General features: G+C 32.6%; 1 protein-coding gene across 1 annotated transcript; it reads left to right on the plus strand.

Annotated features, from left to right (window-relative positions):
• Positions 1-650: 650 nt before the first annotated feature.
• LOC143055893 (sialin-like) lies at positions 651-17166 on the plus strand. The gene is made up of 11 exons (XM_076228937.1): positions 651-718; positions 6029-6234; positions 7386-7619; positions 10228-10315; positions 10668-10763; positions 11361-11491; positions 12876-13025; positions 13687-13819; positions 14999-15149; positions 16210-16300; positions 16999-17166. Exons 1-11 carry the CDS (start codon positions 655-657, stop codon positions 17164-17166), a joined length of 1512 nt encoding a protein of 503 aa, XP_076085052.1. The 5' UTR covers positions 651-654.
• The last annotated feature ends 402 nt before the right edge of the window (positions 17167-17568 follow it).

Here is a 17568-nt window from a genome sequence, read left to right on the forward strand (position 1 = left end):
TTTGAAGTGATGATGCAATGGCGGAATTTGAATGCGGCTACTGTAAATAGTCTACCATCCTATAAGATTCTAATATAGGTCTTATAAACAACTTCAGATACCACGAATGAAAAATCATGTCAAACAGAAGATGTATTTATTATTAACATATAACACATTTTGAGAGGGAAAACAGGGATATCAAAGACTTTTCCCATTCGCAATTCGATATCTCTATGAACATAATCAGTTCGCCTCTTGGACGCTTTTGACATCGCGATGACCGTGAGAGCATTCCGATGTATTGTTGCCACAGAGATCTGACTTTCGTTTTAGAATGGTAACCGATCGTATAAATACGCGGACATTTTTGAGTGAAAAAATAACAATCCTTGTAGCTTGTTATACATTCATTTCTTCAATGAATACTCAGGCATAAAGATAAGTTTTTTAGAACACAAATTAATAATATGTAAATGCTTTGACGTTAGAAATATATAAGACTTCGCTCTACCAATTAAGTCTTACGTTAAGCTGTTATAAATCAAATAGGCCAAGATCGAGAAGCTCATTGTGTATAAACATAATATCTCTGCTTATCTATCGAATCTACATGATCTGAATTTAACAAATTCTGTCTATCTTTAGATTGATAATTTTTATTTATCGTTAAACATGAATATCATTGAAGGCAGAGAAACTCCAAGTGAACCATTTTTAAAGCAAAGCCAGATACGAGGTAAAGTTTATGCTACGACATTATAAAATAATTTTATTCATGAAAGGAAAACCATGCATAATCGTTTTAATATTTTCATTTTAAAGAAAAAAGTAAGAATACATTATTTTTTTTTTATAGATTTTTATACTACGGGATTTCTACCTGTAATAATATACATACTGGGTACTATACAAAAAGGAGATATGATATGATTGACACCACTATTATTAATATCCATGCAAAGCTCAAATTAAACAAATTTAAGCAACTTATTTGGGTCGATAGTAGTTCAACGGCAGCAACTATCTATTGGTGACAAGAGAGTTGATAAACATAAAGTTTTGAAAGAAACCAAATAGGCAATTTCTCTTGAAAACTTTACGGAACCCTATTGAAATTGCAGTTTGTGTAACAGGTATCTTTAGGCGTTTTATGATACATACGAGATGTTTGTCTATTGCAGTGCCTATTTTTATTTAATGTTTAAAACGTTCCGGTATCCTTGTTTATTATCGATCCTGCGACTTTAGTTGCATAAAGCTCGATATAGGGATAGTGATTTTTATGGTTCAGTGACCACTTGAAGAAAAAGTTAAATATTTTTGTAATGTTAATTTCTCTCTCACTATGAGTAATAGGATAACTATATTTGGTATGTGCGTACCTTGCAAGGTCCTCATGGCTGTCAGACAGTTTTCACTTGACCTCGACCTCATTTCATGGAACAGTGAACAAGGTTAAGTTTTGGTGGTCAAGTCCATATCTCAGATACTATAAGCAATAGGTCTACTATGTTTGGTGTATGGGAGGATAGTAAGGTGTACATGACCAACTGCCAGGTGTCATCTGACCTTGACCTCATTTTCATGGTTCAGTGGTTATAGCCAAGTTTTTGTGCTTTAGTCCGTTTTTCTTATACTGTATGCAAAAGGTCTACTATATTAGGTGTATGAAATGATTGTTAGGTGTACAAGTCCAACTGACAGGTGTCATTTGACCTTGATCTCATTTTCATGGTTCAGTGGTCAAAGTTAAGTTTTTGTTTGTTTTTGTTTTAATACTATATGCAATAGGTCAACTGTATTTGGTGTAGGGACATATTATATGATATACATGTCAGTCTCGCAGGTTTTATTTGACCATGACCTCATTTTCACGGATCATTGTTCAGTGTTTATGTTTGTGTTTTGGTCTGTTTTTCTTAAAATATAAGCAGTAGGTCAACTATATATCTGTTGTTTTGAAGGATTGTAAGCTGTACATGTCTTTCTGGTCGGTATCATTTGACCTTGACCTCATTTTGGTTGTTCATTGGTCAATGTTAAGTTTTCATGGTTAAGTTTGTTTCTTATATAATATACGCAATAGGGCAACAATAGTAAATGCGTAGGTTGATTGTAAGGTGCACATATATGCCTGGCATGGTTCAACTGACCTCGACCTTATTTTAATGGTGCATTGGTCAATGTTAAGTTTTCTAGGTTAATTCTATTATAAGAAATAGGTCAACTATATTTGGTGTATTGAATGATTGTCAGGTGAACATGTATTTCTCTTCTGGTATATCAGACCTTTACCTCATTTTCTTGGATCATTTTAAGTTGATGTGAAAGTTGTAGTAAAGCTTTATATTTAGGACTATCAATATAATATCAATGGTTAGTAAAGAAGGCGAGACATTTCAGCGTATGCACTCTTGCTTCGCAATGATGTACACATTAAAAAATATGAAATCAGACATTTCAGAGGTTGTTAATCAAGTCTTTACACTATATTCATTGGATGTTGAATGTGTACTGAAACTATATACTATATAAGAGGGACGAAAGATACCAGAGGGACAGTCAAACTCATAAATCGAAAATAAACTGACAACGCAATGGCTAAAAATGAAAAAGACAAACAGACAAACAATAGTACACATGACACAACATAGAAAACTACAGAATAAGCAACACGAACCCCACCAAAAACTAGGGGTGATCTCAGATGCTCCGGAAGGGTAATCAGATCCTGTCTAAGACTTTAGTTATAGATACATGTTTTTTTATTAGATGTTATATTCTTTGATCTAGCTGTCAGATCTGTACTTAAAGTGTCTCTTTTTTATAGGGATATCATAAATACTCTTCCACGTCCGGTCTGTGTTTTTCCCCTTTTCTACATAAGGGAATGCCTTTACCAAGCCAAGTTTAGGTGCCCGCTAATATGCTTAATCAGCTTAACTCCGTCACATTCTTAATGTGTCTGTCCCAAGATTTATTTTCATATTTTGCTTTTTTTTTTTATCAACTTTGAAGAGACACACAATCAATAACATGTATTTGCCTTTCGGGGGAATAGTTATAAACAGTGTAAGGTCACTTGACGTAAATGTATTTTTTGTTTATGCATGTTTTAATATATATTCAATCTTGTTAACATTATTTTGCACCTTTATAACTTTACTGCACATGTGTATAAGTGTATGCATCATACATTAACGTAAACGGATTGTAATGACTTCTTCCAAAGGTAAGACAAACACATGAAAAGGAGAAGTAACATAAAGTTAAATGAAGTTCAATAGGTGCGTTGAAAGGTTAAGCATACATGTATGTATGTGTTCAGCCATTTATTTCATTAGGTAAAAGTAAAAGTTACATACTAGTAGTAACCGTTTAAAAATACCATTGCATGTTAATCTCTGAAGGTAGATCAACGCGTTAGATTGCATTTTCCGATTTTTAATCCTAATAATTTTGACCAAGTTTATGATAACTGTGATAATATTTTGAAAAGCTTTAAATTTACCGAAATTAATATTATAACTCTTTGATGAAACAGCTCGCAATCATTTCGTGCCTAAGGTCAATAGCTCTCTCCTGGCAGTTCGTGCATCCAATACAACTGACTGATATGACAAAATAGTACTATTTGAAAAGTGGCATTTAACACCAATAAAACAATCATGTAACCATTGTGAGATCGAAATACATAGGCGCGGCCTGCAGGGCCGTAACTAGCCTCTTTTATTAGTGAGGCAAAATATATTTCGCCGAGCGCAGCGAGGCGAAAAATGTTTGGCAATGGGGTCTGGGGCCGCTTAAGGCCTCCAGCAGCTCTGAGAAAAATAACTCAAAATCGTGCATTCTGAGCGTTTCCCAGACTCTTTCTTACATTGGAACGCAATTAAATTTTAGTTATTTTTTTCGACATTTTTCTTGTCTCAAAGTAAATATTCTTTTTTACGGGGACAACATTGAAACTAGACCGATATGTAGGATAAAACAAAAATCATAATTCTCATAATCATTAAAACAGTATCTGTCTGTCTGTTCTTGTCTTGTATTTTGCTTAGACCTTGGTGATGTTTTTTATGACTAGATTTAAATATAGTGACAGTGCAGCATTATAATTTAAGTACTAGTACTGCTTAAGTCGACACTATGGACCATATTGACCTTGTTTTACGGTACATTTATTAATGATTCTTTCATTGTTGAAGACCCTCCAGCAACTATCAAAATGAAGAATGGGAATAAAAACTTGACCATTGATCATTTGTATTTTTTCTATGCATTGACTTTGTGTGAGATTAGGTCCCCTGCAAGTTTACTCCATATTCCTATATTTTCTGTTAAAGGGTGTGAACACGAATTAATGCAAGTCAGTTAACCCTTCAATGTAAAAGGTCATGTGGCAATACATTGATGTTTTTATATAGATGATTTGATACCGGGAAATTGATGATTCTACTTTTATAAAATTTAATTTAAACCATGTCAGCTGTCTAGACAATTGTATCTACAAAAAAAAAGAGCCAGTTCTGTATTCTTTAATATCAAGTTCAATTCTCCATGCAAAAACGACCATTTATTTTCTGTGTCCAGTAGCATCGTATATTCTTTCTAGCACAATGTCTGGACATCGGTGGACATGCAACATTGCAAAACCACGTTTACAAATGAAAATCAACACTCAGACTATAGCCATACAGAGATAAAAAATGAACAAAAGATAAACCCGAGACACAGAAGTACAAACAATAGACCAGCAACTCTGAAAACTAAAAGTAAAATAGAAACATTGATCACGAAAACATGCCGCGAGGGGCGACATGATGTCACTAGAGAGTAAAAAGAACTTGCTTCTTGCAAGACACTTTCCGTGAAAACAATTTGATATGAAGGCAATCTTTTGTTTCATTTTTTTTCGAAATCTCCAACATGAGGCATTTGCCTCATTTGCCTCAATGTAGTTACGGCCCTGGGCCTGTATAGTGTTCCAACTTCAGTATTTATTTCTAGAGTACCCTTTCTCATTTTCTCTGAATTTATTGTCCAGTAGACGAGCAATAATTATTATGTGTGTTGATATTTTTCATTACACCATGTACACGGGACACCATATGTACTTAATCACTCGAAAGCAATATCAGTCAAATATACTTTAGACTTTTGTGCGTGCATTTTTTCTTTAAACATGTAATCTTAAATATCGGCTGAAGGAAAGGACAAACATATTTTGATATTAACGAAATAAGTGGAAAACTTTATATGCAGCCGTAGACAAGTACAAAAGTCATGTGTAATCTGTTTTCCTACCAAAGGTCGATAGTTCTCTCCGGCTACTTAAGGTAGTACCTAACACTACAGGGAGATAACTCTGTAAAATCAGCTAAGCGTTTTAATCACGTTGTATTGTAAGGGAACTATTAAGCTTCTCAATGATCAAAATTAGTGTTTGCCAAAATGCTATCTATCCAACTTCCGAGAAAGTGATTGGTTCAAATTTTCTGAAATTTTTATATTTTTTTTCGAAGGGTCAAAGTTAATATTTTGTCAAAATTTTATGAAAATTAAACGAGCCAAATTAATTTTAGTCAAGGTGTTGGGTACCACCTTAAGCTTCCTCCACCCATCAAAATAATAATATCTATAACGCCACGAAATGAAAATTAAACCAACCAATCAATTATTTCAAGTATGAAATTTCTAACGTGAAATTACTCTATTGAAAAGGCTCCCCGATTATTGAACAACGATTTCATACCGGTTTTAGATTACCAAAATAATAAAGTGGAAAACAACATAGGTATAGATCCTTGATTGTAGTGTTTTTATAAAGGTCTGCAACCAATCACGCATACATTAACCTATTATTTTACTCTCGCTAGATGGAAACCTAGCCTAGTTTTCAACGAATCTGATGCATATATTATTTAAGACTAGTAGGTAGTCATTGAAATCTATATACGCTAGATATTTATAAATGTTTAGTACATGTACATATATTCAACGTAGTCTAATCTAAGCTGTCTATTTATAGCTTTTAATTCCGTTTCAGATGTTCCATGTTGTTGTTCACAGCGCTGGATTTTGGCGTATACTAGTTTTGTTGGTTTCTTCTTTGTGTATTCATTACGTGTGAATATTAGTGTGGCTATTGTGTGTATGGTTAAGACACCAAATATTACAACAACCAATACATTTGACAATTCGTCATCTAGTATATGTACCGGTAGCGCTTCATCAAGACAAGTCTTTAATGAGGTACTTGTATTATATTTGACACTCATTAAAAAAATGAAAATAACACTGTATACATCATGTAAATGTAATGCATCTGAAGCGCTTTTCTGGACATTCCTTCCCATATATAACCAAAATGTATCCTTAAATAATAGACAAATTCATTTAAAGTTAATTTTGCCTGATAGAATTGAAACCTAAGTTTCTTAATAATTTCTTGATTTATGATAATTTGATAAAAAAAAAAGTGTGTTATACATCTTGTCAGTACTGAAGTATTGACTACAGAGCTAACGATACCTTCGGGAACTGATTCAATTTGTCTACTGGAAAAATAGTAAAACGTTTTAATCATTTCAATCATGCCCATTTAGTGGTTAATAAGACTTACCAGTGACGCTCAAATGAAAGCTACATACTAAAACGTACAAAGTTGAAGTTTTAGTTTTGAGGATGAAAAATCAGACGTATTTTCTTCATTTTTTCTTCTTTTAATTAATCATCAATTGAATGAAAAAAATATACAGCTCCTTTTGTGAAAGTAACGTTACTTTTGGCAGAATTTTTTCTTCAAGTCCTTTTCATCATCCAGTATAAAATAAGAAGATGTGGTATGATTGTAAATGAGACAAGTGTCAATTAGGTCTCAATGACGAGCTCAGGATGAAAAATAAAAAAAACAAAGAAAACGAACGATTGTGTCTCAAATGTTTGGTCTCAAACGTACAGAAGCTTTGCGTATATATGACCGGCATCTTGGAAAAACATATAGTTCTAGCTGTTGCCTTTTTTAATTTTGAGATCAACAGATATTTTTTTATATTGTTTTCAAACAAACTTTAATGATAATTGAGGATGACATAAACTTACAAATTTCTATTTTTAAAACCGCTGTTTAAGATAATTATAATCTATTAAAAGTTGCGGGATTTGATTCTCTGTACATTTGGCATACATTTATCATTCCACCTTCTTTAAAAAAAAGTATTAAACATGTATAAATAATATGGATAAATACATGCCTAGAGGATTCCGAATATCTGAAAAGTCAAAAACAAGAATAGCGAACAACCTCAACTCCTAATATAGTACATTTATGACACACTTTCCTAAAATATTCCAATCCAACATGCAAGATGTAAATATGTAGAAGTTTTGTATTCTATTTATAGCACGCTGAATTTGATTGGAACAAGGAAGTGACGTCATCAATATTGGCATCTTTTTTCTATGGTTACATCATTACCCAGATTCCTGGAGGTTGGTTGTCAGACAGATTTGGCGGCAGATATGTGTTTGGCATTGCCATGGCAATTTCTTCCATCAGTACCTTGCTGATACCCGTATGTGCCAGAAATTCTGTAGTTTCTGTTTATGTATTACGTGTTATTCTTGGATTAGCTACAGTAAGTTTATAAATGTAAATTATAGATATAAGCTGTATTGACTAAAACTGAACATCTTTTGAACAACATTAGTCAAAAATTTAAAATGGCTGTCGTCAGACCTCACTGTGACTTTCAGTTGATGCACAGCAAGTGGTTCCTTTAAATTTGGTTTGTCCAAATGCATGCAGTGGTTTTGTGTTATGTATTGATTCTACTTATCCTATATATAATATTAAATAAAATGCCAATATGCCAATACCTATCTCGAATGAACAATTTGTTCGCATATAGGTGAATTGTTCATGTTTAGGGTTCTGTCGATGTACAAATGGACATTGTCTACTCTGAAATCTTTCGGCCTTTTTAGTTTAAAAATCGGAAGCGTAGTCATAGTATAATTGCTATATAAGATCATATAAAATGACGGAAAATCGTAAAATAGCAAGATTCAAAACAGAAATACTTATGCAAGAAGATATTGTTCATGATTTTTTTCGCATATATATAGTGAAACATCTTGTAGGTTGAATTTTAAAATTAAATAACTTTAAACTTACATCCTTTCTTAAGTTTTCGGTCAATCTTCTTTTTAACACATGATGATTTCAACCTTCCCATTTCATAAAAAGTCAAATTTTAAGCATTTTCCCTTATAATTACACAGCATTTTTGTAAATATCATCTTCGCTAGCCAAGGGTTACGATCCACTCCCGCTCTCTTCACCCTTGGCAGATTGAACCAACATTTGTTATATCAATGTCGCGCCATCTATCGGAAGATTAAAGTCACGCCCATTCCGAATACATTATTCTTGACCAATGGTAGCACTTGAACTCTTCAATTTGGAGGTAAAAACACGATAGTGTCTAGATTCTACCCACTTGGTAAAGCCGGAAACGAAAATATACGTCAACATCCATGCATTTGTGCATGAAACATGCACAGGAGCTTCTATTTGTTGATTAAAAACATTCAAGTTGTCACTAAATATAGTCTTATGTTTAGTGATGTAAAGACTTGTTGCACAATAAACACGTGGCAATTGTTTACAAACACTTTCTACATTTACACGTGATAATGTTATAGGCGCTTTTTGATTGGATGCAGCGAGTTTCTACTGCAACCAATAAAAATTCTTTCCTTGTGTCTCCGAAATATTATCTCAATCCGCCAAGGGTGAAGAGAGCGGGAGTGGATCATAACCCTTGGCTAGCGAAGATGGTAAATATCCGCTAAAGTAAGTTTTTAAAGATACATCAGTTTTAGATACATGACGGAAAAGGACGTGATTATCCGCAAATCTAAACTAAATTATATTTTCAATCTTAAGCTAAAGGAGGTAATTTGACCAAAAGGGACAAAATCACGTGGTGAAAATCATTTGAATAAAGAACCTTTGATTTTGCCATATGAGCTGGTCATATCATGACAAATGTTTATTTTAGGTACAATATACACTCCGGTTTTTGTTTGTTTAGTCAAGGTTAAAACAAACTTTCATGAAACGCCTAAACTCCAAGCTGGAAATATTTTCCATTTTCTTACCGAGTTTCCCTTGCCTGATTGTTTTCAAAATCTTTTATTCTAGTTTTAGAAAAAAAATGGTAATCCTATTCATCAAGGTATTTCAAGTGCACCTGGTAAATCTAAATATACTACATCAGCAAGCTAAACCAGTGGGTCCCTTCATTTCAAAATAAATACTATGTATAGCCCGTATACAGCAGTGCTCAAATTTCTTTGAAAAGCTCAGTGTCCACATACATTTTAGTTTCCTGACATTTAATTTTTAAAAACAAAATTCAATTGTATTGAAAAAAAAAATTGTTGCAATTTCGAAAGAAAAATATGCATTAAGATCTATGCTTTAATTATTAGACATACTCATAGAGATTTCTCATTATTTCGATACTCACCCAGTCGCATTATTCGCATTCATAATAACTTCGTATTAATCTCTGAATTGACAGTAATGTGGTTGAATCAATAATATTTACGAAGCCATCTGATTATAGGTACCAGTCTTGTATTACAACTCCAGTTTCCGGTGCATGCAGTTTCCGGTTTTTTTTCTGAATTTTTTTCTGAACTCAATTTTTTCTGTTTGATTATAGGTTTATGCTGAATTGAAACATATACATAGACTTAAAAAAATTCTTGCATCTTTTGGGAGATATCAATCCAGGAAGGTGGAAGGATATCATGTTTACTGGAAGTGGTGCGGCCTAGTAAAAAAAGCAAACAGAAAGTAGAAAAAAAATGTTTTGACTTCAGGGTTACGTAACTTTTTATTCTTCGTGGCAAGACCCCCTGTTTTCGATTAAATCACAATTTCACATTAGTAAATACATGATATGAACATGAATTTATTTTCTATGTAGCATTTTTTATTTTTTTTTATTTCAAAGATCAGCTGTTTAACATGTAAGCATATGGAGCAGTCAATTACAAGACTGCAACCTATATGTACGTCTCTTGATTGGATGAATACTCAGAGGCCATGATGCTTCAAATTTTATTACTGTTCTTCAATTTAAAGTTCTTCTTGTCAAATTACAATGTAACATTGAAATATTTGCAAAAAAGGGCTAATTATACTATTGTTTAATACTGTTTTTGTGATAGGGCGTGTCATTTCCGTGTGTGCAGTCGATGTGGGGACGCTGGGCTCCTCCCCTAGAACGCAGTAAACTAATCAGTGTATCGTTTCTAGGTAACGTACTGTAATTTTGATATAATCCTTTATCCTGTAATGGTGTCAAGTTATCTTCATTTCGATTTGTATTTTAAGGAAAAAACTTCTCATTGTCAAAGAATTATTTTAATGTACAGAAGAATCATATAAATACTAATCTAGATTTTAACTGGATTCATAAAATAGATAATAAGAACGACGCTTTATTTGATCTCAATTTATTAATATAAAATTAATGTAAAAATAGAAAATTGTCTTATATTTGTGGTCGCTAGCTATAGTAAGCCCATGTAAAAAAAAAATGGTGCGTCTAGTGAAGAAATTATATTCTTTTCAATAAATTGTTAAACCTTCTGTTTTGCTTTTTAAGGTACAATGTTCGGGAATGTAGCCACATTTGGATCATCGGGGTATTTATGTGAATATGGTTTTGACAACGGATGGGGATCTATATTCTATATAACGGGTAAATCATGAAATATACTTCCATTGGATGAGAACATTTCTGTTTGTTAAAATACTTTTTTTGTTATAGTGTTTTAATACAAAGGAGAGATCTATTGATTGTTTTCTACTGTGAATTTATATTGTTTATACTGTCCGATTTCTTAAAACCGTATGCTTGCAGACAAAACTTTTCGAATTTCAAATTTCGAAATCATATTTCGACATTCGTTCGCATTATTAAACTTCACATATTTAGTTGGTATTCAGTGTGTAGAATGATCATTCTTAGTTTTCTTGTGATTATGAATATCAATTATTATTTAATATAAAATAAGGAGATGGGTATTGATTGCCAATCAGACAACTATCTACCAAAGTTCAAATTAAGTGAATGGAAGCAATTATAGGCAATTGTGCGACCTTTAATGACGAAAAAGAACCATACCGTATTGTAGGCTATAAAAGGGCCCGACATGAAAAAAAAAGAAAAAAAGAAAAAACTATTTACGAAAAACAAATATGACAGACATAAATCCCCTTGCTTACTTTCTTTTCTGCTATGATTTAAAAGAGTAAATAATATATGTTATATGATTTCCTGTGTTTTTTCCTGCAGGCGGTCTTTCTGCTATTTGGGTAGTTATATGGTTCGTGGTGGTACGTGACACACCGTCGGAACATCCGTGGATCAGTGAGGTCGAGAGAGATTATATTAACAATGCCATAGAATATGACACGTCAAAAAGGGTGAAGTTGTTTTTCTTTTTTCTGACAAAGTTTTTCATAACATGGGAGTTTAATAATGACAAAACAGTGAAATAAAAATAATACCGAACTCCAAGGAGTAATAAAACAAAAAGACCAGGGCTACCAAAAGCTAAATAAATAGCCCATACACATCAAACGAATGAAAAAAAAACACTGCATATTCCTCATTTGGTACAGGCATTTCCTTAATTAGAAAATAGAAGATGTAATCTGGTTTAATAGTTAGGTAAACCTCTTACTTATATGAACATCGCATAACAGGCAATCCTTGTGTTGCCATCGATTGGGGAAATCATTGAGGTATTGAGTTAATTTTTTTTTATTTCAAAGAACCTAATGTTATATAAATACGTCGTGTTATATTAGACTCAAAACAAATTAGTGAAAAGTAAATTCACAAAAATACTAAACTCCAAGGATAAATCAAAAGCGCAAATACATCAAACGAATGAATAACAACCGTCATATTCCAGACTTGGTACAGGCATTTTCTCATGTAGAAAATTGTAGATTGAACCTGGTGTTGTAGCTAGCTAAACCTTTTACTTGTATGACAAATTACATTATATTGACAACGCTGCATGAACAAAACAAACAGACACGTTAGGTAAAAATGTCACAAAATAGGGATACCGCAGTCAACATTGTGTTATAATCTTAATCACTATAAAAACAAATATATGTAATATTAAATAAATAAAAAAAAGTATAACATACTGCCCTTTTTAAAAAGGATACATATAATCAATGTAAACGGTACAGCGGTTACGCCTCTATTAAACAATGAAAGCCAATTCGTCAGGTTGGGGACTTTTATAACTTTATATATATACTAATGTACTCCACTTTTTGTCTTTATAGAGTTTAGTCATCAAGTGCGATTCATAAATGTAAAGTATCAAATATCGATAAAAACGACACAATTAGTAGTGGTAAAAGAAAAGTGCTATTCGTTCGGTGCACTTTCCTGAGGTTACCTTCATTTATAGGAATTATCTATCCAAAATCGTTGATAAATAAATACATTACTTTTTATATTGAATTATATGACCATAACAGGACATAAAAGGAAACAAAACAACTTAGAGCCAGTTTTGACTGAGTTTTTTGAAATCTTTCTGTATTTACAAACTAAAAAAAGATTTAACATATATGGCTATTATACATAGATACAATGTACATAAACATACCATTTTAGGTAAAACATATTGTTAAGTGTACGTTTTAATAAGTTATAAAAATATAGAAATTATACACGAGTGTCAACGGTTTCAAACTGATCCGCAAAAATTAAGTACAGCTTATATAAAAATTAAGCATGGCAGACGAATGATTTGTTTGTAAAAAGACATGTTATTTCTAGACAGGCAAGGTACCATGGTTAGAAATGGCAAAATCACCAGCACTGCTTGCCTGTACCACTGCTCATATATGTAATAACTGGACAAACTACACATTGTTAACAAGTTTGCCGGCATTTTTGAAGGCAGTCCACAAGTTTAATATAAAAAGTGTGAGTATTTATGTTTTAAACTGCATTTGGATATAAGCACAATAATATCAGTGCAAAATGATGGTTTTGAGGACTCAAGATATAAAATCTTATCTTATAATAACATCTATTTAGCCCTTCTTAAAATATTGATTCCAACGATTCAAAATGGTAAATCTTTATGTGTCAAAGCGACAACAATCAAACAAAAACAGATATCAACAAAAATCTCGCACCGGAGGCCGGTTTAAACCAAGTGTTGTCGTCATAAAACGCCAATAAACGTATTTAATTTTTCAGGGTCTGCCGGGATAGCTTTGTTTCAAACTTGAAAGAAACATATTGATGGTATTGTTGGATCTTGGCCAATTCTGGTATTGTCTCTGTGACAACAATTAAACTGATAATGGAAATAGGGAATGTGTCAAAGAAACAACCCGAACAAAGAGCAGAAAACAATCAAAAGCCACAAATGGAACAAACTATTTTAGCTTTTGTTGAGATAGAAATATTGGCTACAAGCTGGTCATACGATCAACATTTTTTTATATACTGTATAAATCACTATAATGATTAAAATAATTTTCATGTTTTTCTTCCCGTTCAAAAAGAGAAAAGGAAATTACACAGCATGGACAAGGCGTATACAGGTAATGTTTATCTACCCGTATCATTATTTCAGAATGGTTTACTTAGTGCTTTGCCATACATTTGCCAGGCTGTATCAGGATTTAGTTCAGGACAGATAGCGGATATTTTACGTAGTAAAGGTGTTCTATCAACCACAGCAACACGACGACTACTTCAGATCATTGGTAAATTGACAATAAACAGATTAGGATGACGTTTGTGTAACTATAGGATGCTGAGATCGGTTTATTTGATCATTGCTGACGAGGTGTGACAAATTAATTTTGAAATTGAACAGATATATCCTTCATTTAGCATAGCTCAGATTTGTAAAACATAGTCCGACCTTACATGTTATTTCTCGTTTAAATACTGACAACATGACTGATGTTCAGGAGTTTGCAAATTATACTTACCAGAGTTCATCCCGTTGATGTGGATTATTTCATATTGTTTTAAGATCAAAGCTTTATGCAAACCAAGTTGATGTCAATTAATCTCCTGTTTTTGGTGGGAATTGTGTTGCTCAGCCTGAGTTTTCAATGTTGCGTTTTGTATACAGTTGTTTGTGTTGTTTGTGTTTTTATTTCTTTTCCCCCTTTTTTCATGGCGTTGTCAGTTTCTATCTGACTTATGAGCTTAAATGTCAAATTGGTATCTTTTGCCTCTCTTTCGAATGAAGAAGAATATTAATCATATTGTTTGAAACTTCATATTTCTACAAATATGATCCTTATGTTGTTTAAATGACAAAAGTACTTACTTGGTGAATATAGGTAAATAATCTCGATATCTTTTAGGCCAGGGCAGTGTCTCTACGAAAAAATATATCTTTACTATTCCGGAAAATCTCTGACGTCCCTATGATATACACTGAACGAGTTTACCTAAACAATAAAGGCATTGTGTGTATCATATTAAAATACTTCTCCGGGTACCATCGGATCTCACCCGCAACCTTTAAGAATCTGCAATATTTTTAAAATTCCTATCGTTGATTATACTTTATACCATGTACAACTTTGCTATCATTGTGAAATATGTTATTGTTGTTCATTTATACTTGCATTAATAGTCAGTACGAAAGGATAATCATTACTAAAGTCTGGACATCTAATTCTGAATCGAGTTATATTCCAATTTATATTTTGTTACAACATAAAGCAGGTAATTTATTGACAATTATTAAAACTGTAAATAGCTGCTGAGGAATCAACATAAGCTTTGTAATAATTATTTGGGATTTTTCTAAACATAAACCAAAACTGATTGCCATATATCTTAAAACACTCATTGTTCAGAAGGCTACAGAAAAAATCATGAACTTGATCAGTGCCAAATGTACATTTCTTTCTTTTACGTAGCTTTTTTGGGATCTGGTATATTCTTGGTCGCTACTGGATTTACTTCATGTGAGCACAGATCCCTTGCTATAGCATTTTTATCACTAGCTGTCGGAATAAACGGATTTTGTAGAGCTGGTTATGTTGTAAACCACGTTGATTTTGGGCCAAAGTAAGTTATACATATAGACAGTTACAATGTTAAAATGATCCATGAATTGGTTGAAGAATAATAGATCTAGTCTGCAGTTAAGTGTTATATACTTGATTTGCATATGGTTTTGAGAAGAGAAACGAAGCTCATAACATATCATACCGGAATTACAGGGATGCTCCGGGAGGGTGTTCGTAAGTAATATATTCATCTATATAACATATTTATCTTATTTCGTAAGCATGCCTTCTCTCTCTCTCTCTCTTTTGCACCGCATGTTAAGGTAGTCACACAAATATATTTAGAACAGTAAAATTGAATTTTAGAAAAAGATTACGTCCTTGTTATTCCCACAAGGACGTTGCATAAGATACATAGTCGAATATAATTAAGATACTCCCGCCTTAACTCTCAATTCTATTATATTTACGACACATTGTCATGTTTGTCTCAGACTGTGATGAATAATTTTAGTCTTGGAAACGTGAAGTACGTATAAGTTGTAATTGGTTTTAAACTAGGATTCAGTAGCTGTGATTAGTCGTCGATCGGTACTGTGTCTTATCATTTTGTAAGTTGTTTTTGTGCCTGTGTTAAGTGAATTGAATAGTGTTTTAAAACATGGAATTTGTCAAATAGGTAACAGGATTATAATTCAATACGCCAGACGCACGTTTCTTCTACATAAGACACATCAATGAAGTTCAGATCTTAATAGTTATGAAGCCAAAGAGACAACAATTAGATCAAAAAGCAGAATACAGCCAGCAATTTGTTCTTCAACGAAGCAAAATTTAAAATAAAAAACCGCAACACCAGCTGGTTTCACATGTTTCAGCTGAGCCCTAAACAATAATGTTTACTTGTTTAGCGAAATAGACAAAACACCAAACTCTGTTCAACAGGTTTAACCTTATTTTGTTCTGTTGCACAAGAAAGCAAGAGCACTAATACCGACACATTTCTTTAAACAATTCAATGGGCATACTGCTATCTGTTGTTTGTTCGAACTTTGAACCTTATATTCCTACAACAAAGTATGTCTTTAACCATAATGTTGTGCTCTTTTCATTGTCAGATATGCAGGAGTTTTATATGGTATAACCAATTCATTCGCTACTATTCCTGGGATGTTGGCACCAATAGTAGCTGGTCAGCTTACACCAAATGTATGTTATCTTAATGAATAACACTTCTTTTTATGTAAATGCTAAAATTCAATCAGTGTAACACATTGATAAAGTCAAAATCGAACAATTGATATATCTTAAAGTAGTGAGACAGAAATAGTTTTAATATTAAGAAAACGATCCAATAATAATAATTATGGTGAAAATATATCTATTTTAGGGTGGTAGTATTGCTTTCAAAAATGAAAATTTCCCTATTAATGTAATATAAACATGTGTATAACATAATACTGGTTTATAACGTGTGTAACTACTTAACTAACACATATAAACAATAATGTTTGTTACGAGCCAGCAAATACACATTTTGTTTAAAGTAAATCCGTGAAACATTGAACAATTATATTTCCAAAATCAGAAGTCGCGCTTACATTTGTTGGTATCAATTCTAGTCAGTTAATTCCTCAAAGATGCTGTAAAGCGGATAATACTGTAAACTATTTAGACATCGACTATATCCAGAAATCAAAATAAGAAACCAAATTCTTCTTATTTCGTACAAATAGTTTTTCTTAGTTTATTAAGAAATGTGTCTCTAAAATTGTCTAACGCAGGAGTATTCATTCATCAGTGAATCTTTCACTTCAAGTTCGAAAACGTCTTAGAATAAATTTATTTTACCTGATATACATTTAACCGTACTTTTATAACTTTGATGATACATAAATGTTTTTCAGGATACACAAGAAGAATGGAGAAATGTATTTTATGTGTGTGCTGCCTTCAATGTTCTAGGAATATTAGTGTATGGCTGTTTCAGTAGAGGAGAAATTCAAGAATGGGCAAAAGATGAAGAGGAAATTGTGATCGAAAAACAAAATGATAATATGCAGACTAAATTGTGATCAAATATAAATATAAAAAATATAACCTAAAAGTGTAACAGAATTTGGTTTTTCTTATATGTTTGTTTGTGTTCTTTGCCTCGTGGTTACCTGAGAGCTTTAATGTATGTATCTCCCTCATGCAAAGCTCTGATTCTTTTTTCCGTATTTGGCTATACTTTCGGTCATTTTTTGTATCGTATACAAACAAAAAACTCGTCTACGGATTAGAGTGTAACTTATGGTGATTGGTTTATGTCGGTGAAACGAAAGGAAGGTTTAATAAACGTATGATCGGCCAAAGATCAGTGAACAACAATGAAAACGACATAATTACCCGCATTTCAATCAGCCTGGACTTGAAATCCGGTCTATGCCGTTAACATCATCGGAAAACATACACCACAGGACTAACAATTCTCA

This window comes from Mytilus galloprovincialis, chromosome 13 (genome assembly GCF_965363235.1).
Source record: "Mytilus galloprovincialis chromosome 13, xbMytGall1.hap1.1, whole genome shotgun sequence".
Taxonomy (NCBI): Eukaryota; Metazoa; Mollusca; class Bivalvia; order Mytilida; family Mytilidae; genus Mytilus; species Mytilus galloprovincialis.